This window comes from Mycteria americana, chromosome 8, assembly GCF_035582795.1.
Source record: "Mycteria americana isolate JAX WOST 10 ecotype Jacksonville Zoo and Gardens chromosome 8, USCA_MyAme_1.0, whole genome shotgun sequence".
In the NCBI taxonomy this organism is placed as follows: domain Eukaryota; kingdom Metazoa; phylum Chordata; class Aves; order Ciconiiformes; family Ciconiidae; genus Mycteria; species Mycteria americana.
In genome coordinates this window covers 10,695,167-10,719,330 of record NC_134372.1, presented here as the reverse complement: position 1 = coordinate 10,719,330, position 24,164 = coordinate 10,695,167, and the positions used below count along the sequence as shown (strand labels likewise).

The 24,164-nt window shown below is 45.3% G+C and overlaps 2 protein-coding genes across 2 annotated transcripts; both read left to right on the top strand.

Moving 5' to 3' along the window:
- The first annotated feature begins 8,172 nt into the window (after positions 1-8,172).
- On the top strand, positions 8,173-12,329 carry LOC142414110 (double-headed protease inhibitor, submandibular gland-like). Its single transcript, XM_075511010.1, has 9 exons — positions 8,173-8,230; positions 8,715-8,737; positions 9,306-9,430; positions 9,687-9,732; positions 10,655-10,782; positions 10,923-10,985; positions 11,571-11,574; positions 11,679-11,794; positions 12,284-12,329. Exons 1-9 carry the CDS (start codon positions 8,173-8,175, stop codon positions 12,327-12,329), a joined length of 609 nt encoding a protein of 202 aa, XP_075367125.1.
- A 3,395-nt stretch (positions 12,330-15,724) lies between these two features.
- LOC142413797 (serine protease inhibitor Kazal-type 6-like) lies at positions 15,725-19,792 on the top strand. Its single transcript, XM_075510317.1, has 4 exons — positions 15,725-15,825; positions 17,977-18,002; positions 18,857-18,969; positions 19,747-19,792. Exons 1-4 carry the CDS (start codon positions 15,768-15,770, stop codon positions 19,790-19,792), a joined length of 243 nt encoding a protein of 80 aa, XP_075366432.1. The 5' UTR covers positions 15,725-15,767.
- The last annotated feature ends 4,372 nt before the right edge of the window (positions 19,793-24,164 follow it).

Sequence of the window (24,164 nt, the reverse complement as noted above, 5' to 3'; positions counted from 1 at the left end):
TCACACGTAATGGTTACTTGGGAAGACAAACGCCATCGCTCCGAACATCCCCCCCCTTCCTCCTTCTTCCCCCAGCTTTATATGCTGAGCATGATGCCATATGGTATGGAACATCCCTTTGGGCAGTCGGGGTCAGCTGTCCCAGCCGTGTCCCCTCCCAACTTCTTGTGCACCCCCAGCCTCCTCGCTGGTGGGGTGGGGTGAGAGGCAGAAAAGGCCTTGGCTCTGTGTAAGCCCTGCTCAGCAGTAACGAAAACATCCCTGAATTATCAACGCTGTTTCCAGCACAAATCCAAAACACAGCCCCATACTAGCTACTGTGAAGAAAATTAACTCTCCCCCAGCCAAAACCAGCACAGTGGCTTACAGCACGGCTTATGTCTGTTGAGATTGCCACCCCGACAAAAGACCAGGAATGTTACTTCAGAATAAGGGTGGATAAACCAAATATGAATGCACACAAACACATGCACGCGCACACACGCACACACACACACACACAAACATGCGCGCGTATATATAAGCATGGTTACCACCTGAGGGCAGAATTAAGGCTACATTTACTGAGCAAAACACAGGCTCCGCTGCACGCAGACGCTTCAGCCACCATGAAGACGGCAGGCGTGTTGCTGCTGTTTGCTCTAGCCCTTTGCTGCATCCCAGGTGAGTAGCTTTATTGCCTCTTGCTCTGGCTTTGAGTAAGTGCTGGCTGTCTTTAAAACCACAAAAACATCCTCAGACTGGAAAGAGCTTCATTCTACAAGGACTTATTTACTCCTAGAAAGATAGTGTTGAAAAGACTTGACATCAAAGACTATCACTTATGGGGTAATATTTTAGCAACAGAACTGAGTGGGTAAGAACAACTGTGGGAACAGCTCTGCTCTCAGCTCTAGTTTATGCATAATGAAAGAAGTGACATGTATGTGGTACAACCCGGAGACTCAGACATCCAGTATTTAACCTCTGAAATGTTGCAGAAACACGAATTATTTTACTGAATGAAAGCAAACATTTCCTGTAGTCATCCTGAACTGAGATGCAGTTTGAGAGCCTGAACAGTTGTAGAAGCTTTATAAAAGTTACATCTCACTAAGTACTCCTCTTATTTAAGAACTATTGTGGCAATGCATGTAAGATGCTGCCTCTGTGTACTAGCCAGCTTTATGACCCCGTGTGCCTCAATGACTTGCTTAGCTTTGAGTACATGTCCTGCTCCATCCTTTGAACCATGGAAAATGCCTTTCTCTTCTTTCATTTTGTACACCCTTTTCCATCTTGGCTGTAACCCTCATTAAAAAAATTATAGTACAGAGTCAGTGTTGTAAACATACAATACGACACAAAATTTTGACTGAAATTCCTTTTGTCTAAGTAGTAATTTGCTAACAAACAGTGAATTGAAAGTTGTGTATTCAGGGCATGCATTCACAGATTTTAACTCTAATAGAACCCATGGATTGCATTTGTATCATATTTCTTTCTTTTTTTCTTTTTTCCAGCTATTGATGCACTGCAGGTAAGGGACAGATCTTTCTATTTTCCATCATTTCTTTCCTTAAAGCAGTTTCTGTATAAATCCTTACTAATCACATTGTGATCGAGCATTTGAAAATCGAGTCATCCAGCTGTCTGAACAATATTTGCCATAGATATTATTGGGTGAAATTGCCATTTTCATCTGATGATTGTTTCAACAAGTAGAGCAGTATTCAGTTCGTGTCCAAGTTACTGTCAAAGTTACTGCAGCAGCTTTTATGATGGTTACGCAGGCTCTACGTTGCTGGAGGCAATGTACCGCTGTACTCCTGCCCTGTCCCTGGGCTTTTTCTCAGCATCTGCTTCTGGCCAGTACTGGGGGGAGGTCAAGGAGTGGGAGGGGTCTCCTAATGTCACCTTTCTTACATATGTGTTGTTGAGAGCTTTTTTGTGAACATAGATTGCATCTATCTACAGGGCTACTGCAGTGACTACGTGGTACCCAGTCCTGTCTGTACCCTGGATTACTATCCACACTGCGGGTCCGATGGTGTAACATATGGCAATAAATGCTTATTCTGCAATGCATTCCTGTATGTATGAAAATAAATCTCTTCACTAACTAAATGGTGAACTAACTGAGCTTAAACTAACTAATCAGTCTTGGAGACTGGTTAGGGAAGTAAAGTTCTTTTATTTTGTGTTTACCTGTTGTCTTACTAGCAAGGGTCAGTTTTTTATTGGGAGAATTTGCCAGGAATTCCTTTCTTTCAGGTATAAAGAGGTAACATTTAGTAGAGTTCTTCATTTCCCTCTTAAGTAATTTGCTGAAGAGCTTTCTTCCAGCAAACAAAGCCTATTTCCTACAGACTATTTGTTCTTCCTTTAAATTAAGTCTTTATCTTGTCTTTGAATGTTGGTAATAAAAGGAAATAGCTGGAATAGGAGTCAGAATTTTTCTGTTTTAAGTTCCTCTATGATATATCCTTCACTAGAGGGAGAGACAAATGGTAAAAGCCCATATGTTCTGACTCTGAGGTACTGATTTCTTTCTCCACAGGAAAGGGCATGGGACACTTCACTTGAGATATCTTGGAGAGTGTTAACTTCTCGACAGGCTTCAGCTCAGAAAGAAGAATCCTCCCTGGTGATGTTCCCCATGGCAGATGCTCCCCTAAAGCCTTGTCCTGAACCTTGAAAGCTCCTGATGAATCTTGAAACCTCTGCTTAATAAAAAAAGCCATCAGCATTTATGTCTTGCTTTAATAATATGTCTCATTCTGTTTTTACCTAAGATGTTGCATGATTACATCTTAGGTAAGGGTATTAACGGGCAAATTACAGGGAGATGGAATACATTGTTCTGATCTACAAAGAAATCAACCCCAGCTGCAAAGGCAATGGGCAGGTCTTGAGGGCATCTGCCTTCATCCAGCTTCCCAAAAGAAAACCAGGGCTGGAGATGCATCCTGGTGCAATGCTCCAATCGATTTAGTCCACTAAGGGCATCTTGGACAGACACTCTCTGCTTGGGTGAGAGGAACTGGCTGCCTCCCTAACTGCTGCTGTCAAATACCTGCTGCCTGACGCCTGCATTACTGTATGGTAGACTTTGGCAGCATGAAGAGCTCCCCCCCCAAGCAAACCTGTACATACACATAATTAGACACAGTCCCAAGACTGTTGCGGGGGGGAGGGTGTGCGTGGTGTTTGTGAGCGCTCTGCAAAAGCCATGGAGGCACAGAGGGTCTTGCTGGCACCAGGAGCTGCTCATCTCTGTTTCAGTTTCCAGGGTTAGCCCCAATTTCTTATGCCCACAAGAGAAGTGGTGAAGAAGGGCAGTTCCCAGCCGCACCTCTTCCCCCTTGAAAGCAGGGTTGGAAACACACCTTTAGGTGAGAGAAGCCCTTTTGCAATCCACTCTGCCTCCCAAAGCAATAGGACAGGGTGTTTTCTCTGGGCAGGAAGATACCTGGCTGCCCACATTCGTGTTTGCAATGTTCATCGGTGCAGGGTACTGCAGAAAACCAGTGGGCAGTCAGTCCTAACAGACCTGTGTTCAGAGGACTGCTAGCAATCACTACCGCAGCCCGTTTCTGCACCTCACCCACCACTTAGCTGCTGCTTGTAGGTAATTACATCGACTGTCGCTTGTAGAGGATCTTTTGAGATTCTTCGGCCTCTGGAAATCTTGGCTGATGAAAGGAAGGGCTCAGAGTCATAGCGTTAATTTATTATTCATTAATAGTGAAGCGCTGACAGTGTGGCGTGCTGTACAGGCAGCAGTCTCACAATCAAATAGTTAATGATCTTAAGTGACAATGTGTCATTTTCCAGAGACTGGAGAGAGCAGCTTTATGAAGGAAGACAATTTATTTCCAAAAGACATGACTCTCTGCAACCATTTAGTGCCAAGTCCCTCTCCGGGGCTGGAATGTCCCTCCTGTGAGAGGGAGGTCTGTGTGCAGGAAGGCATTTCAGTGTCAGATGCAATTTCTTAGGACCAAGACAAATAGAGGCTCTGGGAGGTAGTGCCGCGGGTGTGTGGCTCAGGGGCTTCATGCTCCTTCTTGTCCCCCTCCGCTGTGCAAGGGAGCCGGGGGTGGCACAGGCTCCAGCACTTCTTTCCTTTCCTGTGGAGCAGCGGAGATGATGAGGATGGCCCCCAGGAGCCATGATGCCTTGGAGACAAATGGAGTTCCCGATTGTGCTCAAGATCCCAGTGGTCCTCAGGGGGCATCTTCCAGGGGCCATGCCTGCTAAACAGGAAAATCCACCAGGCAATTGAGGGGAAACTGTGAGTAGAAATGAACGGGGACAAATCCTCCACCCTGATGCAGAGTTACGCAGTATTACTCAGGAGTAACCAAGGGCAGAGCAGGACCCCAGCGCACCCCAGACCCCCTGCCCCAGGGGGGCAGCTCCTGAGGATGGAGAGGAAGACAGTCCTCTTTTATGGGCACCTCATTGGAAATAATTTTTTTGTTGCTGCTCAATAAAATCCTGCCACAACAACACAAAATCCTCTCACCATTACTAATCTAACTCTCCCTCCAGGAAATTCAAGGCAGGAAACATTGTCTGCCTGTTGAGGTATTTTATGGTACAATTCTTTAAGCAGTACCTCGGCACTTTATGTCATTATCTGATGTTTGTGATTTTAGGAAATGCCATTCAATTACCCCACAACCTGATTAACACATTGCATGTAGTTATTTTGTTCTGCTCTATTTTATGTCAATGCTTCTGTTTTAGTGTATTGTTCTACTTGTTGCTGGCCAAAATTTACCTCGGGCCAGTCTAGACCTTTCTGTTACTGCAGTTTCTCTCTGAGGCTTCATTCAGGATAAACAGTTTGGTACTATGTTCTTTCCTCATGCGGAGAAAAATAAAATGATGTTTTAAAAGAAAATTACTTGGAGACGTCTTTTTTGGGGGCTGGCTGTGTCAGAGTTATTGCAGCGAGGCAGAGCTGAGACTCGCTGAGGGATTGGGATGTGTGGGGCCAGATCCTCAGGCTTTTGCTGTTAGCATGCGGCTCCCAGACAGTCAAATTATGCCAGACACCCTTGCCTGTGATATCATCTACCCTTAAACGACCGGAGATATGCAGGCAGCAGTCATATAGCTGAACTGCAAGGAGAAATATTACATGAGTGCGGCTTAGAGCAGGAGCTTTGCTTGCTGTAAATTGAATTCATGTTCTCATAGAAGATCCAGTTCTGCCCCCGTGTGCAGAGGTCTGGGAACAGCAACCTGTTTTGTGAGCTCTTGCGGTGTGCCATAACGCTAGTCAAAGGCAGAGAAATGCATTTTGCATTTGCCTCTACAGTAGCATAGGCTGGAGCACAGTACCACTTTATTCTTGATTATAGTGTGGTGTGTGACAGCAGCATACAGGAGCAAGGACAATGATACTGCCGCTGGAATAACAACACATGGTCTTGCACGCACACATCCACCTTTTTTATTTTCCAGAAAAATTGAAAAGTATAATTTCTCTTTGTAGCCAGATGAAACCTGTGACAAGTTTGAAACTAAAACAGGGAAAATAAATGAAGAATTTTTTAGGTCGTGGTAGATTATGGACTTGTTTGAGATAGGGAATCTCAAGACCAGAGGAAAAGATTTCCAGGAAAATATCACTGTTGCGGGAAGAAATAATGCTGGGTTAGAAACTGGGTAGAATTTCCAGAGTTATTGGAGATTTACCTTAATACAAGAGGATCTGTCATATGGCTACCAATGTTTATCCCACTCATGTGGCCATAACCTTCAAAGTTTGCCGTCCAAGAACTTGAAACAGCAGGAAGAGTTTTATTTAAACTTTTCTGTGGTTCTCATATCTGTGGAAAGGATAAAATAATCCTGTGGCCAAAGTCACTTTACTGAGCCCACCGTCATGCGACTCTTTAATATCACGGAGGGGTTTTGGCAGGTGGGTTCATTTGCCCTTCCCATTTGCAACCTGTGTATGACATTTCCTAAAGCTCACTCTTCCAAATGCATGGACATAGTTGTTTTTGACTGCTCCTAATACCTGTTTTCAACGCATCTGCTGCCACGCAATTACTTCTGGCCCATTCCCTCTGTTTCTTATTAATGGAGCTCCTTGTGCAATCCCACGTCACACCTAGCCCAGCAGCTCTTGCTGCCCTGCCCTTGACTGCTGCCAATTATCTCCCATCCTTTCTCATAGACCCTATAGCAAGACTCTTTCCTTGCTTCTCTTTTTCTCCCTGCTGCCCTGTGAAGTGGCGGGGATTACTGGAGGAAAAGAGCTACTTTTAGAGCCTGGCTGGCTACCCTGACCCTCAGGAGCAGCATGTGGAGCAGAGGGGGATCTCCCCAATGGATCTAATTGATAAAAGGGCAGGTGTTGGCCAAACACAAGAGTGATGCTGCTCCCTAGCAGATACCCTGCCATTCACAAGAGCTCCTGAGTGACCAGTGTGATTTCAGCTTGGCAGGAGAGGAAACCGGAGAAGCAGCACAGTTTCTGGTAACTGGGGATCTCAGATCTGGAGGTGGATATGGAGAAGCTCAGGTCACAGGGCTGGAGAGGAGACAGACTACATTCCTGTAGCCTCACTAACCACCACAGAACCAGCAAGTGCCCTCTCCACCGGCGGCTGGTGCAAGTTCTGAGGAAGCCTTTTTTTCAGGCTTCGGCATTCTTGCCCCTGGAGAATAATCAATATTAATGCTTCTGTGATTACAACTTCCCTTCCAAATATGCTCACAATCAGTTCAAGGAATCTGAAACTGAAGTCACTCAGGATGCTAAGAATACAACAGAAACAGCTTTCAAAGGAACCCTTCAACTTCTGATATTTGTGAATGAGATCCAAATAGCATTACTCATTTATTTTTCAGGAAAATGATTTCATTGATATGAATAGGCCAAATCCCGCAAGCTCTATTCTGTGACAACAGTTCCCTTACACTTTCAGCTACATTTTTAAACATTCATAACTTTAAGCCCATGCCAAGACTTGAAAATCTCCCAGGATAGTAAGAAAACAATTCTGATTTTCTATTTAAAACTCAGGCTGCCTTTAAGCCACATGTATGAATCAAGCTTCTTCTAAAGCACAAACATGTTCCATCCCTCACTTCTTTCCGTGACTACCTTAAATCAAAAATTTATTGCTTTATGCAATATTCCTTATTTGTTTTCCCATACACTTGCGATAGAGTTGAATCACTTAACAGAGCCTAGCACACTGTTCTTCACTTATTTTCCCTAAAACACGATTTTCAGCTGACACTCTAAATTTAATGCCATATAATAGAAGGGGGAAGGGGGGAGCCTAAGGACTCACCTTCTGTTTGCAGCTGCTGCAAATTTTTCTTGAATGTCTTTGGTGTTAAGAAGCCCATGTCATCTGCACAGAACACTACTTGCTTGCCATTAAGAAGAAACATTATCCCAGTCCAGATTTAAGGCTACTTATTCTCATAATTCCTTAATCAGAGTCATGCCCATTGCCAACAGATGAATAACTCTTGCTCCTACATAGAAATGTCTTTATAAACTTCTGAAGTTTTAGGTAATGCTTTCCTGTTGTGATGACTGTTTCCTTCCTGTTGGTGAGAAATCCAGGGTACCAGGAAACTACAGGAGAGAATACGGAGAGATTCATTGAGCTCTCAGCATCTTTAAAGTACACTGATGCCTGCCAAACCCCAGATTTTATGTCTGTAAAAGCTGAGAGTGTCCCATGCTGCTGTCCCCCCACTCTGGTGTACCATGCAACTCTCCTGGAGCCCAAATACCATCCAGTGTATGTAATATGGTGTGCACAAGTTCAAACGCTTTCAACAAATGGGCTTTTTTTGCTTTACCAACTTCCATACGTAATTTCACAACATCTACTATTGAGACAGTGCTCTTGTTTGGAAAGTACAAATCACTCATTGTACAGCAGGGCGCCTTTGTTAACAAGCTGGGTGTAGCTCACATTTTTGTTTAATTCTTCTGAGCATCTCTAACAAACAAGTATTCTTTAGAGCTCAACTCAATAATCAATACAATTTTCTTAGTTTACGTAGCAAATTATTACTTTATGGGATGACTTCACAAGGTCAGGGAGATGTATATATATAACGCAGAGGGAGAAGGCTGAGAACCATCTACTGAACCCAACAGCGACGGATTTGCAAGTAACAGACTACACAACCATCTCCGCTATGCAGACAACAAGAAGTTTTGTCCTTCTTGGGCTTGTGCTTCTCAGCTGCCTTTCTGGTAAGTTGTTTTTGTTACAGTCTATGCGAGTATCTCTAGTCCTCCTGCACCTTTACCTTTATATATACATCTTAAAGGAGAGTTTCGCCTTTTGGAGAAGTGATGATTTAGCAATACATTATAGCTCTCTTTTAATGAACTTTATCCTTGTGCAGATAAATACTAGAGATCGGTAGGATGCATTTGTCTGATTTAAACTTATGTGACTTAGTGGGGATAATAGTGCTGCAAAAGGAGAGAAGTTTATGTCCTATTTCTTCTTTAGTGAGTCAAAATTTCTGGATTCACAAATAATTGATTTTTTAAATCTTAGCATACAACTTCTTGTTTACTTGGAGTAGATAAAACATTTGGGAAAACAATAACTTCTCAATAATAAGAAAGTGTATTTGGTTACTCTGTTGGGAAATGGATGATTCCAAAGGAATTTTAGTCAAGGACGTTGTACAATTTTTATATTTTATAATCTCTGTTTTTATTGTAGATATTGTTATTGCTCAACAACGGGTGAGTAGTAGATCTTCTTCGTCATTTATTTGTGATTTCTAAGTCTAGATGAATAATTCATACTCACACTGTAACCCCGGGAAGGCTTGAGGGAGAAAAAAAAAGAGAGTGAGTGAGAAAGGAAGAAGGAAAAGTGCCCCTAAGTATTATACCACCTCCTTTCCCCAAAATAAGAAAATATCTTTGTCAGAGAAAGATCACTTACCATGTTGATGATAAAAAAGACAGCAATTAATAATGTAGAGTGAGAGTCAGCATATCACAGAGTGCCAGCAGAAAATCCATACAACTATTGAATAACTGCCTAAATATCTTTCCTGTCTTGATTCCCCAAGGAATGATCATTTTTGCCTGCAATTCTTGCCGAAAGTACTGAAAGTCTTAATAGCGAAAAGGTACTTTTGCATGCTGTAAGAAACACAGTACATTTTTTTCCCTCTCTTCTTCGTCATGGAGGAATGATAGAGAAAAAAAATGACCAACAGTAGTCTCCCAACGCAGCAAAAATATGATTAACACAAGCACCCCCTTCTCTCCACTTGGAGACATTACAAGTCCTCTTTAACAGGCCTCCTGTGGTGTGTACCGGTTGTCTGGAGAAATGCAGCTTGCCTGTCCCCGCAACTACGAACCCGTCTGCGGGACCAACAGCGTGACCTACCCCAACGAGTGCTCCCTCTGCAAAGAAATCTTGTGAGTATAAGGTCTCCTGATTACCTACAATGCCAGTTCAAGCAGCAGACAAAAGCCTTTGGGGTTGTGACTAATCGTGGGGTGGACTAGATTTTTCATAAGTTTCTGTCTTCCCTAATGCCCGCGATCTTCCGTGTCAAAGCTCCTGAATCTGATTAATTACTGGGGCTTTCTGAGTGGAGATACTTAATGAGTGAGATGACTACATGGTATGAACAGATTAATCCTTCCCTTCCTTCTCTCTCTCCCCTTCTAGCCGTAACCGAGCCATCGACAAGAAGCACGATGGAAGATGTGTTCAGGTAAGGTCTGAGACTGGTTCCTTCTCCTGCTGCACTGGGCAGTGGTGGGCGAAATGATGGCAGACATCTAGACAGAAACCTCACCTAGGATTAATTCTGTATTAAAACCACACAATTTAAAACTGTCAGAAATGGAATGAAAATTATGAATTCCAGATTTGCAAGAATTTCTTTTAAATTTTGTTTGAACAGTTAAAATCAGTGGGTTTTAAAATATTATCTTGTGTATACCACCAGACGTAAGAATGAAAACTTTTGATTTCAATAATGCTTCAGCATTATCGAAACACTTCTCTTTAGACTTAGACTTAGAAGCCTGTTGAAGCTAAGAAATTCCCAGAGGAAATTTGGATTTTTACTAAATCATAATTTTGTAACATAAAAAATGATTCTATCAGAATGTTTATCATAAAGTTTGTTTATCAATATATGGAGCTACCATGAAGTGAAGAAGTATCTCTATTTTTAGTTTAGAGAGAGAAAGTAAAGAAACACTCTGGCTGGGCAATTTAACATAATACGCGACTTCCATTTCAGTACACTCAAAGTAATTGCAGAAACACCAAAGTGAGCGTAAACTCCATTTTCAAGTGGCATTGACATTTTGCAGCAAAAGTTGCTGCCACATAAGGCATTTTAGGCAAAGATCTTTCATGGTGGCGTTCACGGTGAAAATTCCCAAGACGACAGGAATGAAGCCCATTTCAGGACAGGAAAAAAACAGATACTCCAGGATCGTGCTGTACCCACGTGCAGGATTTCAACTGTTCGTGCTCCTCCAACTCCACCACGCAGAGGCTGGAAGCTCCTCTCTCCTTGCAGCTCTGGGGAGAGGGGGAGATGTCTCTTGCATCACGCTCCATTACACAGGACTGATGCAAAGGCGAGCAGAGATTAAAATGTTGTTCTGCGACTGTTTCAGCTCAACTGTACTGGCTACATGAGATCAAGCAGTGGTCGTGTGATCCCCTGCACCCTGGAGTACATGCCCATCTGCGGCACCAACGGGATTACCTACAGAAACAAGTGCAACTTCTGCAGTGCTGTGGCGTAAGCGAAGGGGCTGGGTCATCGGAGGGGTTTCTGGATCAGTAGGTGCTCGTGTTGGTATTTAGAGCGTAACGAGGTGGTTTGACTTGTGAAGCGGCTGCGCTGTGCTCATTCATTCTCAACTCGCTTTCTTCCCAAAGGAATGGACTGGACATAAACGTGCGCAATGTTGGAGAATGCTTCCAGGTAAAGCGCAGAAACCTGCACTCTTAACTGCTGTTACGATACGTTTTACAACACAAATTCACCGAATCATAACTAAATAATAGAAACACTGTCCTGCTGCATTTGGCTTGGAAATAGGATTTGAGGAAAATAGTTAAAGTATTCCAGGGTCAAAGAGTATTGAACCAATTCCATGACTCAGATACGCAGTCCGCCCTCTGACCTGGGAACGCAGCAGCCAGCGGGTGCTGAGACCTTCATTCACTGGGAAAGGGGCTGAGCAAGAGATGCTGCCTCATCCCTTCTGCAGGAGAGCAGGAGGGTCATATACTACCAGCACTATTCGTAGCAGTGATTCCTCAGGTGGGAGTACTTTCTGCAGCGTGGCTTGCGACCATCCACTTTCTGTACGCTTGCCTCTGTTAGCCTGCTGAACCGGAGCAGAGCAACCAGTGGCAGGGCCAGCCTGGAAATATCAGAATGGTCATTTCACTATTTATCATAGTATTTATTAGATTTTTTTTTTCCCCCACCACTTTCTCCCCACTTCAGGCTGCTCCAGGCAAGCACTTTCTCTGCCTTTGAGTTTGCAGAGTCACTACAACAACAGAGCCCTGCACCAGAAATGTGTTTTTATGCTTTGTCTTATCATAAACATTAAATGAAGCACTCAAGTAGGAAAATACGGGGAACAAAAGCTTTAAAACCTGTTGTTGTTCCATTATTAGAAGATTGACTGCAGGGAACAGAAGGGTAGCAATGTCATCTGCCCTGCCAACTATGACCCCCTTTGCGGCTCTGATGGAAAAACTTATGGAAACAAGTGCCAGTTCTGCAATGCAGTTTTGTAAGTATGGAGCTCACCATGTAGCCATGAAACCAGAGGAGCTGGAGCACACGCACATCAGCTGCAGCTGGTGTAGAAGCCCCGGAGCTCCCGTTAGCCCCTCAGTAAATCCATCCCTGCTCCGTGTCCCTCTCCCGACTCTCACTCCTCTGTCACCCCCCAGGCACTGAAGATCTTAAGCCCGGGTGATTCTTCTCCTTCCCTTGCAATTAAATCCAGATCCCCGTTTGCAGGCTCATAGCATTGCTGACTCCCTCCCTGCCAGAGTGATTTAAACTGTGACCATAGGAGGTGTCCAAAATTATGGGGTTTGTCCCAAATCTCTTTCACATGAGAAATTGTGTAACCTAGGGGATCAGGAAAGAGGTGAAACATTAAGTGAAGTACTTTATAACTTGGAGAGTGCAAAAGCATTGGCTTATTTGGGTAAAGTTAGACTATAAGGCTGAGATTCACGTCCATAATTTTGGTCTCCCTCTTTCTCTTCAGGCTGAGCCGGGGAACTCTGTTCCTCAAACACCGTGGTAAATGCTGATTGCTGGAGCCATACCCTTTGCCCTGATTTTGCCCTTTAAAATCCTGCAATCAAAGACGCTCTTCCCTGCTCCCTCGACTGTTGCGCATTGGTCTCTGCTTTGATTGATCAATAAATTAAACGCAGCCACTCTCTTTGCCATGGACTGGTTTTTGTTTTCTTTTCTTCAGAGCAGGGGTAATGGTCTTCAGGCTTTTAGGTACTTATCTGTCAGGCAGGAGAAGTTGTGAAATAAACCACAATAAAGAGCAAAGCGTAACACCCATCACACACCAGCCCAAGCCCTCACAAGAGTACGTCACTTCATACCAAACCATCAGAAGTGAAACCAAGCTGCTATAAAATACTGCCACTTTCCTAATTTCGGTGTCTTATAGAGAGTAAAGGGATTTGTCTTTGTAACAGCACTGAGTCTTAGAGGAACTGGTCCTTCTAGGGGCCCTGGCACGGGGGGATGGCCCTGGGAAATGTGAAAAAGAAAGGTGGCTGTGGTCAGCCCTACCTGGGCAAGGGGCAGGTCTGGCCGTGCATTATAAAAAGGAGGCTTATGGCAAAGGGAGGAGGCTATCTCATAGGGAAGAAAATTAGGAACTGCTACTTCCTTGAAGGGTGTGTCCACTGAGACTGTGTTGATCAGCAGAAAATTGCAGCAAGCTAGGCAAGGCTGTAATGAGCCTAATAAGAACCCGAGGAGAAATTAGACTGGGCTCGGGCTTTCAGCTTCTTGGAGAAGAGATCTGAAAAGTTCTACTTGGGGTATCTGGGGCAGAGGTAGGACAGGGGACCCTTCAGGAAAAGGTCTTGGATTTTCTAACCCTAGTAAAGAAAGGCCAGAAGATGTGCTGGTAGCTCCAAGATGCTTTCTGTCTTGGGAAAAAGGGTATGGAGATAACATCTTTATGGGAGCCTAAAGAGTGCACTGGAGGAGCAATGATGTTCATGATGACGATGTGCTATCTTTTCGGGTGAGTCAAGAAGTTAATATACAAAAAGCACTGACAAAAAGTCCCTAGTGCCACTGCTCACACACTCCCTCTTCCTTTCTCCACCTCCCATTCTCTTGTTATGTAGCAAGAATATCTGGTGCTAAGGCTCATATTTAGGACAAAGTCTGTGACTTCCAAGCCTTTTCTTTGGGTCTTGTTTCCTGATGTAGACCATATCTTGACCAGGAATTTTGTAGGTGCTTCCCACCAGACGATGAGGCTTGTCCTTCCCCTAGTACTAGCACAGAGTAGTGCTCTGCCCTAGGAAGAGGGACGGAACTTTGTATTTTCAGGGTTTTTGCTGTTAGTACAGGCAACATAAAACACATCATGCCTTTGTGCCTGCTCTTAAGAAAAGGCAAACTGGAGAGTCATGAGAGTCCTCACTGCTTACCTGCTTGTATGTGTGTGAAAAATGATTAAGGAACAGTCTAAGTAGCTAGTGGATGTGAACAGAGACCTGTCAGCACAGGACAGAGCTCTGCTGTAATTTCTTGTTGGCCAAGAGGTTTATAGAGTGGCCACAGACTAATGGAGTTTTGGCCATAGCAGGAAATTGTCTTCAACATCAAGGTCCTATGGTGAACCTCCTCTGCAGTGGTAGTTTCTGCCTGAGGAAGCCACATACTTGCTTAGGAGCTCAGAAGGCTTTGGAAAAGCCCAAAGAAGGGCTGCTCACCTATAGGGAAAGGAAGGGCAAAAGGCAAATATTGGGTATATGGCTGTATCCTAGATGCCTCATGAGCATCTAAGCAAGAACTCTTTAGAAGATGGAAAGGTTTGTATCACATAAGACTAAAGACTGGCCCAGCACAGGTAAGTACTCGGCTTGACACCAGCAAGACTCTGCCCAGCTACACCCCTTCGACTGCAAAGCAAGGTCCAGGTGCCCTTCTTCCATCCCTGATTTTCAGCAAAGTCAGAAGGACAGAAGACTTCCCTCACCTATGCCAGCAAGTGGCCTGTTTCAGATGTTATAAAGAAGTGGAAACAGGTAATAATGATAATCACCTGGTTGGTAATTTAGTCTCTTCCTCTCCTCAGCCCAGAAGGGATTGGTCCCTGCGGTACATTTGCTAAGGCTTTAGCCAGTCAGTTATGCTGCAGCAACCGAAATGTTTGGGTAGAGGACTGAGGCATTAAGGCTGTGGTTGTGAGCAGTGACGAATGAAACCAGAAAAGGCGAACAAGTAGTGCTGCGAGTGGCAGAACTAAGCGTGATTTTGAACGGCGCTGCGGCTGACTGACTTGATAACTAAATTATATGAGAGGCTGCGTCGTGAGCTCACCCTTAATAGACATCTGAGAATTCACCTGTCAGTCATGGTTTCTCTGCTGTGTGGATTTTAAGATGTCTAGCAGGCTGCAAACTCTAATGCTTCCCCAGATGTAGGGCATTCATAACATTGCTCTCCTGCAGAAACTCTCTCCCTTGCTGGCTGAGGACGTTAGTAGCATCTTTCCTCTGTTGCTAGAAAAATGTATAAAACTGTATTTTTTTTTTTTCACTCCTATGTCAAATTTGGTTGGAACTAGTTGCAGATTCAAAATTTACTGGGGGAACTAATAAATGGATATATCTATACGCGTTGCTCTCCTAACCCTTGTCTCCTTGGGAAGGCATACTAAAATTTTAAGGTATTCTTATCTGAATAGATATTTTGAAAATCGTGCAGCTGAACACAAACCCTTGCACAGACTCAGCTGGAAATAGAGCTTAAGTCCCCAATTCCCCATCGAATTCCCTTCATTGCCACTTGCTGTGGGAGCGGAGCCCTAACATATGTTTGTGAATGTGAAAAACTGGCAAACATTGACAGCTAGAGTTTAAAAAGTTCAGGGAGGAGAGTCAGCAGTCCTATCTGGGACTGTGCACACAGCTATGAGAGCATGTCACATCGGAGCGCTTCTCCACCCCAACCCAACAAATTTAGAACCATCCTCAAAAATAGCCAGGGAACAACGTATAATTGGTTTCACAGACAACACATTCTCATGCTGTGATTTATTTTGTAACGTCTAGTGAGTGTCATAACGCCGCACTCAAAGCCTTGGAGCTGGCATTCAGCGAGGGCCCAGAGAATGAAAATTACCAGCTTCCCCGATGAATCACCGCTTTGAAAATTCACCCTTGTGAGAATCCTGTGACTATTTAGAAAAAAAAAAAAAAAAAAGATATTACAAGCCTGAGTCTATCACTCATATAATTAGTCCTTTCTAGGTTTGATGTGGACAGGGCAGCATTCCTAAAGCACCATAAACACGGCCAGGACCAATAATGGCTTTAGAAATGAAGTGGAGAAGTTCTCACAATTAAGGTGGGGAACGAGGACAGCTACGGATGGGCACATAAATACACAGAAAGGCAGGTCTGTGTGCATACTGTGGGCTCCGGTGCTGAGACAACACCTCCCGCACAGATCGCTTGGCTTGGACTAGAGCTACCTGCAGCATGAAGGCAACAGGTGCCTTAGTGCTTCTCAGCCTGCTGCTGCTCTCTTTCTTCTCGGGTAAGTGATCTTTTCCCTAGCCTAGGAAAAAAAAAACCAAAACCTTTCCTGACAACAGCAAACTTTGGAGAGCCTTGATCGCCAGATGACAGGCTTGAAGATAAAGCTGAGCAAGTAGAAAATGTCTGCAGGACTTGTTCACTTGTGTAACATATTTCCACTCCTCATGTGCCTCTGCAGTGAATAACGCAGCGGAGGTGTCACTGGGAGGCAGAGCGAGCAAATTCTAAGTGGCTCCTTCAGCAAACATACCAAAGTGTACAGAGTGTAATTAGGAATTTTTGGTACAAATGTTCGCTGGAGAGTTTTGCTGAACCAGTTAGAGAAGAAACTCACTCTCCTCAGGGTCATCAGCTCTTGTTTTGATCCTAAGCATCTTGGTATTTGGTGTTCTCCTTGGAGATGTGGAAACGTAATTAGATGAAAGTTTTGGCTTTCATTTATGTTGCAGAGAAAAGCTTGAAAATTAAATTCAAATGTCCTCAAGGAGTCAGAACAAAGAGGGCAAATTAAAAGGATCCAGCATTTATTTATCTGGAGATTTACACATCTCTCTGATGATCTAGGGAAGCTGAGTGATGATTTTTGAACATATAGGCCATGTCAGTGTTATCAATAGCTTGTGTCCAGCTGACCCAGCTCTGGAAAGTTTGTGGTGACAGTTATTGAGGAATAAGCAGAACAAGAATTATTTATACTTGTTTTTCTGTGAATAATTTGAATAAAGAATTCACTTGAGAAAATTGCAAGCTGTGCATGGAGAAAAGAGGTGAATTACCCTGTACACATTATTCATTATGAAATATTCATCTGTCTCTAATTGAGTCTTAATTGGGACTGGGTTCCGTCAGAGTGCTGAAGCTTCCTTCCAAGGCCGGGCAGAATAGCAGCAAACTCTGTGATCTCCTATAAAATAAACAAATGTCAAGAGACATCATCACAAAGTCTTGCATAGCTGCATGTAACATTTATAAAAACTACCTAATGAGCTATTTTGTAAATAATATGCAGACAGCCATAACAATGACTTTACAATTAAGGCAGCCTAGCCTAACCTGAGGACATGATAAACACACCAGTGCCAGGGATAAAACACCGAAGGGCAATATAATTGGCAGAAGAAGTAGGGTGGGTTGATGGATGATGGTCTAGCTGACTGAGGGTTGGGTGGAATTTCCAATGTGTGGGGGCCCAAGGGTGGGACAAGGTCCTCCCATCTCCTGCCCCAGGAGGTGCCTCCTCAGAGCCACCTGAGCAGCATCACAGCTGGCAGTGACCCCACCGACCCAGCAGGTACAGCCTCGCCTCCGAACCTCTGCTGCCCCACTGCCATGCGAGATGCTGGGTATTTGTCCTACAGTGTTGTGACCCAGATTCTGCAAATCTGCATTCAATCCACCCTTGAGTGTCAGGCTCCCCCTTAGAGACATCGCAGGGTTGCCCTGTCCCGCAGCTATGATTCAACCTACGCGCCTGACTGCAGTCTGCAGCGAAGAAATACAAAGAGGATGGACTGATTACCTTCAAGCCCAGAGCCTGTGGTTTCAGTGGGTATTTTTGTGCTCTTACTGACCGGCACTGCCTGTTCTGCTCTGTATCACCCCATGATGTCTCTTTGTACCTCGCCCGGGATGAAGTTGTTCTGGGAGAGTCTCTGGGCTGTGCCGTGCTGAGGATGGCTGTAAAGGTGACCACGGGGTCTCCTTCTCCTTCTCCACAGTACACTCTTGTTAGCAGTACCAGCCATTTTCGCTGTTCAGAGGTGCAGGAGCCTAAAAGCCTTAAAAGTCAATATACCTTTAAAATCTCTGTTGAGCGTGGCTCCAGATCCGATATGGCAGCTCGCTTCCCCGGGAGTGGCTGCCTTCCAGGAGATTGGGTTATGTGTCTGAGGTGCAGTTAGCAGCTGACTGACTGATTGCATGGTATTTTAGTAACATTTTTCAAAAAAGCAAAATACTAAAAAGCAATTCAGATAATGTATTTCCTGCCCCCTCCTCCGCTGCACAGGATGACAGAGTAGGAAAAACCTGGTGTATGTTTCACTGTGGTTCGCATAAAGGGTTTGTGACTTTAGCTCAGCCTCTATCAGAAAATAATGCTGATGTGTAAAATCTCTGTTTTTTTGTTGTTGTTTTTTTTTTATTCCAGATGTAGCAGGTCAAGACATTGAAGAGGTTAGTGCAGCTGTTTCTTCTTACTGAATCTGCATTTTCTAGAGGAATGGTTTTGTAACCAAGATCTTGGTGCATGGTAAACAGTTTTTAATGTCTGCTGGGAGCAGGTGGGTCCTTCCAAGATGTCCCAACACTTTGGGGAGTTCTCCATTGTACAGGGGATCACATTGTAGTGTGGCCACATTAGCGAGTAGACCAGGGAAATGGATGGTTGGTTTAGCAAATGCTTCCCATGATTAGGTCCAGGGTGCTTGCACAGGGTTGTGTTCGTACGCAGCACCACTTTTGTCCACTTTGCTCCACTATCCAATCTTCTCATGAAACAAATGGACTATTCAGAGTGTTTTATTCCCCCAAACAAGGTCCATCACTGGGACTTGTCCAGAGATGTACATTTCCTGGACACCATTTTTAATTCCCCATAGACTATGGGGTTCTCCTCCTTCCGCTGGGAAGGCAGAAAGCTCAGCAAGCACCAAACTGAGTGTACAGTTTCGCAAGATGCGTGAAGCCATGCAACAGTGAGCTAACTTGGCGCCAAATGCCTGAAAGAGCATCAGTGCTGACTCTTCTCCTACATGCCTAGGCTAATCCACCCGTGTCTTCGGGAGATCAACACTTCTCCCAGGTGACTACAATTTCCCTCCTCAAACATGGAGCAAAAATTCCCCTGAAACACTGCTTCTGCTCATTTCTGACAGGGCTTTTTCTTTCAGTGAACAGGCAGTGTCATCGCTGCCTCTTTAGTCCTCTTGTCAGAAAAAACATTATATTAGTGACCTTGATTCCAATTTGGAAAGTGAAAGAAAGAGTATGGGAGTCCTGAAAGGTTGGTTTTTTTATTCCTTTTGCAGATTTGTAGGGAGTTTGTAAACAGAAGTGTGTACTGCACGAGGGAGTCCAACCCTCACTGCGGCACGGATGGCATCACGTACGGAAACAAGTGTGCCTTCTGCAAGGCAGTGCTGTAAGTAAAAGTAGAGGGGCTTGAAATAACAGAGAGAGTTGGCTCCATTGCCACATATGTACCGATGTTCTTCATGGAGGGGAGGCCCTGCATCCAGGCTGCTCCTCTTGTATGGACCAGCCCCTGAATTGTGCCAAGTCGAATATTTCCTCCTTGGAACGGAGCTGTGTGAGCAAGTTAATTTTAATTTATTTCTAGGCCTTGCATGCTGCTGGTTGCCACACCGAGAGGCAGCACGGGGCCTGGGAGGCAATTGCATCCTGCCTGTACCTTCTGCACGCACTAAATTGATGCACGTTTCCCACTATATGCCACAGGCTGCAACTATCACTGCCCACACTTCTGGATACTGAGAAGTGTCTGGAGGAATGCAGGAGCTCAGCCGTGCCAAATTATTCCTGAAAAGTCTGAACAGACTTTGTGGAATAAGACACAAAATCTCAGAGGAAGAACCTGAGTTTCTCCTTTTCCTGAGCTCTGCCACCTTTTAAAGGAGATGCAATAGGAGCCAGCACCCCTGGACTGAATGTGTTTGCAAACCATGGGTTTTTCCTTAGCAGTCCTTAACATTTGGTGCACACTCAAGGCTGCCTTACCCTAGGGGAAACCAGAGAAGAGCAAGGAGAGGATAAAATGGCTTGTTGTTCCCTGTGAGGCACCAGGGTACACTACCATGCATGAGACAAATGGTCCTGTTTGGACAGATGAGCTCCTTGTCCCACACTGGTGTGTCTGTCATACACTGCTTTGTCTAAGTCTGTCTTGCTCCTTTTGCAGGAGAAGTGGAGGGAAAATAAGATTGAAGCACCTGGGGAAATGCTGAATCCTCACTGTCACCAAGCAGCAACAGCTGAGCCCCCGTCAGCAATGGCTGCAGACTCCTGTGCATGGACACTGGAGCAGCTTGTCCTCATCTCTGTCGTCTCTGCTCAATAAAATAAAACTCAGCACGATTCTTTGGCTGGATTCCTTTTTCCATAATACCCAGAAAAGCGCTTTGATACAGCCGTGCTAGAGCCTAACGCATGGCTTCGCTATACTGTGCTATTACATCACCCTCCTCCCGGGAAGCAAGGCGCTCCCTGCGCTGGAGCGGTGATTCCCACAGCTCCTGTGGGCTGTGTCCTCCCGTCCCCAGCAGCCATAGCTCTTCAGTCCCCGTCCTGCCTGACAAATTGATCCATGCCTGCCAGGCAGCCAAGCAGCGCAACCTCTTGTGGGCTCCTGCCCAATTTTCCCCATCCCAGGGGGTGGGTGACAGCGGGTGCCTTATTCTTTACCCAGCCTCCATAGACATGTTCCTTCCTCTCTCGGAGGTTATTGTGGGAGGGTGACAGGAGAGCTGGTGAACAGCGTGACTGCATATGCCTCATCTCCTTTGGAAACCAGAGACAAACAAGCTGAGGCTAGGGAATATTGCTCCATTTAAGCCTGCAACAAGAAGATGGCAGGTGGAGGCTGGTTTTAGGCAGAAGCTGCGAGGCTCTTCTTTCCAAATCAGTCTCTTTGTTCTGAGAGAACGCTTTGTCTTGAAAACTGTGAACTCACCAGCATTAGTTTCCTGCTGCCAAGTGGCTTCTCATGCTAATAAAATTATATTTAGAAGAGCACCAGATTGTCTGAAGTGTCAATAATAAAAAAAAATATTCCCTGGAGGAGAAGAGCTGTGGGCTTCCTCTCCCCGCTTCTAGGATAAACTCTCCCTGAATCATACACAGACCTTGATTTTATAGGCACAAGGATTTCTATTTATTTACAATTTTTAATGCACATAGACATTATTCTTTTCTTTACCTTTCACACTGCTGCCCTCTCTCTTCTTGATGCTGACTGGAAAATCCTTCTTTGTGCAAACATGAGAAAATGAATTCTATAGTCTCTCCCCATTCACTGTGCAAAATTCACACAGGGAAATACTTGTGGCATCCCCTTGTTAAAACATTGGCAGCAGATCAATGGGACACCAGCTCCTTCATGTTAAACACTTAACTTTCAAAGAGAGCTTTAGATTTTATCATGAGCCTCAGGGGTCAACATATTTTGCAAGCACCTAAATGCTGAGCATCTAAACCTCTGGACCTTGTTTGGACAGAGCTTGAGTGTTTGCCTATCATTGCCACAATCCACGCTTTGAACTCAATTGGGGCGCAATGCCTAAACAGAGAGGACTTAGCAATGTGCTCAGCACACCTAAAGCTGGCTTCTCTTCTGGTAATTCACATTTGCGATGCCAGTTCTGGCAAATCCTTTGTCATTTGGTAACTTTACAGGCAGCGTGCAGGCGGCAGCCAGCCAGCGGTTGAACCGCACAGGCAAAACTCCGCATTGGCTGGTTTGGAGCTTCTCTCAGACCAGCTGTCTTTGATCCTGATATTTTTCCCATCCCAATTTACTGGAGTCTTGCAAAATCTGCCACCTCTTATTGGAAGTAGACTAACGCTCTCTGTGTCCCAGGTTGTACAGCCTGGGAAAGTGCACTTGTTTGGTTTGAAATTCAGATGTTACGTTAGTAAACTCAACAACAAGACATCCAGAACATGGATAAGATTGAGGGGAGCAAGAAGCACATCCTGCACAAAGACAAGTGGTCACGAAGGACATGTTGGGAAAGTGGGAGGACCTTCCTCATCAATCCTCCTGCTTGGAGCAGGATGACCTCCGCATGTCCTCTCCTCCTCCCCTACCTGAGTTATCCTGTGATGATCCTATTGCATTGTGTGGCTCTGGACCAGCACCATATTCAGAGCACAGGAGCAAAACCACCCCATTTTTAAGATGGAAAGCGACTTTTTAATGAGACAGGGACATCTTTACGCCTGAGATGGCCCTCAGTGACTCCAAAAATCTCACGGCATATTCCAGTATCTAATCCTTTCTAATCTGGAGGATGAGATAACAAGGACAGATCACAAGAGAACAGAAACTTTCAGTGCAAATAGCAAATAAAAACACCTCTCTAGCTATACAGACCCAAGTACCATCTCCTCCACCTGTGCCAGGGGAATGGAGAATGGGAGTCATCTCCTTTGAGGAGATTATTTCCCCCAGTTGGGGAAACTTCCCAAAACTTCCTCCCCAGGAGAGGCCAAGAGAGGCAGCACTACACCAAGCGAATGGCTTCTGTCGCAGTCCGTCCTTCTGGCTGAGCGGGCACATCACCCCGGCTAACCGAGACGGCAGCGATGCTTTGCTGGTGCCGGGTCCATTCACTCTTGGTTTCAGAGCGCTGTGCTCGCCTTCCCAGCAGGGCTGATGGATGGATGCCAGGAACAGGGTAGGAGTGGGCTGTGGCCACAGCCTGTCCAGACTGAGCTCCCGTCTGTGTCTGGCTGCCTTCCCGCACACGTACCAAACCAGAAACCAAACCTTCAGCCACTACTTTTCCTTTGATTTCCTTCCTCCACCTTTTAAGAAGTGTTGGGTTTTGGGGATTTTTTTTTGACAGCTTTGAAAGGTGAGTGAGTCATGATACATTTGAGATCTCTCTTCTGTTAGATAACATGAGCATCTTCACAGCTTTTTCTCTCCCTGGGGAGGAAGGGACCTCAGCTACAGGGCAGAGGCTGGGGTGGGAGCTGCCCCAGCATCTCGGCTGCTGCCAAGACCTGCCCCTTGCAGCAGAACGAGGGCCCTGTGCTCCCTGCATCTCACTCAGTCCCCCTCAGCAGTTAAAATAATGGGCGAGTTAAATTTGTGCATGGTTGCTCTTACTGAAAGGAAGCTGTTGCTCACAGCTGAGCACCCTCCTGTGACCGGGCTATGCACATGGCAGAGGGGAAGGATGTATTTCCATCTCACAGCTTCACTCTGCTGGTGATGCAGCTGATAGATTATCGTGTCCAGGCTCTTGGCCCATTTAATTTGTGTGCTCCACCGCTTCCTCCTCCTCCCCCAGCATGGGCACGTGTTACTGTCGCAACTCAGTTGAATCCTTTGTCCTACTTTTTTCCCTTGACATTCACAGCGTTTGACAAGGCTTTTCTAGCTGCCATGGGATGATCCTAGGGTGGTGGTGCTGACTGCAGGGTTCCCACAGCCTGGCTGGGGAGGAAGCTCTGGACTTGGTTATCATTTCAATGTTATTATGTTGTTATGTTATTATGTTATTATGTCAATGACCAGCTGGAGTGCATGGAGCACTTATGGGTGCATGGAGAGCTTATGGGTCAGGATTAAAGGGAGGGCAGGGACAGGTGACATTATAGTGGGGGTCTGCTACAGGCCACGCGACCAGGAAGATCGAAGGGATTAGGCCCTCTACAGACAGATAAGAGCAGCCTCACGTTCACAAGCCCTGGTCCTCACGGGGGACTTCAACCACCCCGATACCTGTTGGAGGGACAAGACAGCGGGGCATAAGCAATCCGGGAGGTTCCTGGAATGCGTTGATGATAACTTCCTTCTCCAAGTGATAGAGGAGCCAACAAGGAGAGGTGCTATGCTGGACCTTGTTCTCACCAACAAGGGGGGGCTGGTGGGGAATGTGAAGCTCAGGGGCAGCCTTGGCTGCAGTGACCATGAAATGGTGGAGTTCAAGATCCTTAAAGTACCAAGGGGGGTGCACAGCAAGCTCACTACCCTGGACTTCAGGAGAGCAGACTTTGGCCTCTTCAGGGATCTGCTTGGTAAAGTACCATGGGATAAAGCCCTGGAGGGAAGAGGGGCCCAAGAAAGCTGGTTAATATTCAAGGATCACCTCCTCCAAGTTCAGGAGCGATGCATCCCAACAAAGAGGAAGTCAGGCAAAAACGCCAGGAAGCCTGCATGGATGAACAAGGAGCTCCTGGACAAACTCGAACACAAAAAGGAAGCCTACAGAGAGTGGAAGCAAGGGCAGGTAGCCTGGGAGGAATACAGAGAAATTGTCCGAGCAGCCAGGGATCAGGTTAGGAAAGCTAAAGCCCTGATAGAATTAAATCTGGCCAGGGACGTCAAGGGCAACAAGAAAAGCTTCTATAGGTACTTCGGTGATAAAAGGAAGACTAGGGAAAATGTGGGCCCTCTCCAGAAGGAAACAGGAGACCTGGTTACCTGGAATATGGAGAAGGCTGTGGTACTCAATGACTTTTTTGCCTCAGTCTTCACTGGCAAGCACTCAAGCCACACTGCCCAAGTTGCAGAAGGCAAAGGCAGGGACTGGGAGAATGAAGAACCACGCACTGTAGGAGAGGACCAGGTTTGAGACCATCTAAGGA

Bases quoted from the DNA above. Each gene is read 5' to 3' on its own strand.
- LOC142414110 (XM_075511010.1), top strand. From the start codon at position 8,173: ATGCAGACAACAAGAAGTTTTGTCCTTCTTGGGCTTGTGCTTCTCAGC. The intron at 9,431-9,686 runs GTGAGTATAAGG...CTCCCCTTCTAG, and splicing joins TCCCTCTGCAAAGAAATCTT to CCGTAACCGAGCCATCGACA. The intron at 9,733-10,654 runs GTAAGGTCTGAG...CGACTGTTTCAG, and splicing joins ACGATGGAAGATGTGTTCAG to CTCAACTGTACTGGCTACAT.
- LOC142413797 (XM_075510317.1), top strand. From the start codon at position 15,768: ATGAAGGCAACAGGTGCCTTAGTGCTTCTCAGCCTGCTGCTGCTCTCT. The intron at 18,003-18,856 runs GTTAGTGCAGCT...TTCCTTTTGCAG, and splicing joins CAGGTCAAGACATTGAAGAG to ATTTGTAGGGAGTTTGTAAA. The intron at 18,970-19,746 runs GTAAGTAAAAGT...CTCCTTTTGCAG, and splicing joins GCCTTCTGCAAGGCAGTGCT to GAGAAGTGGAGGGAAAATAA.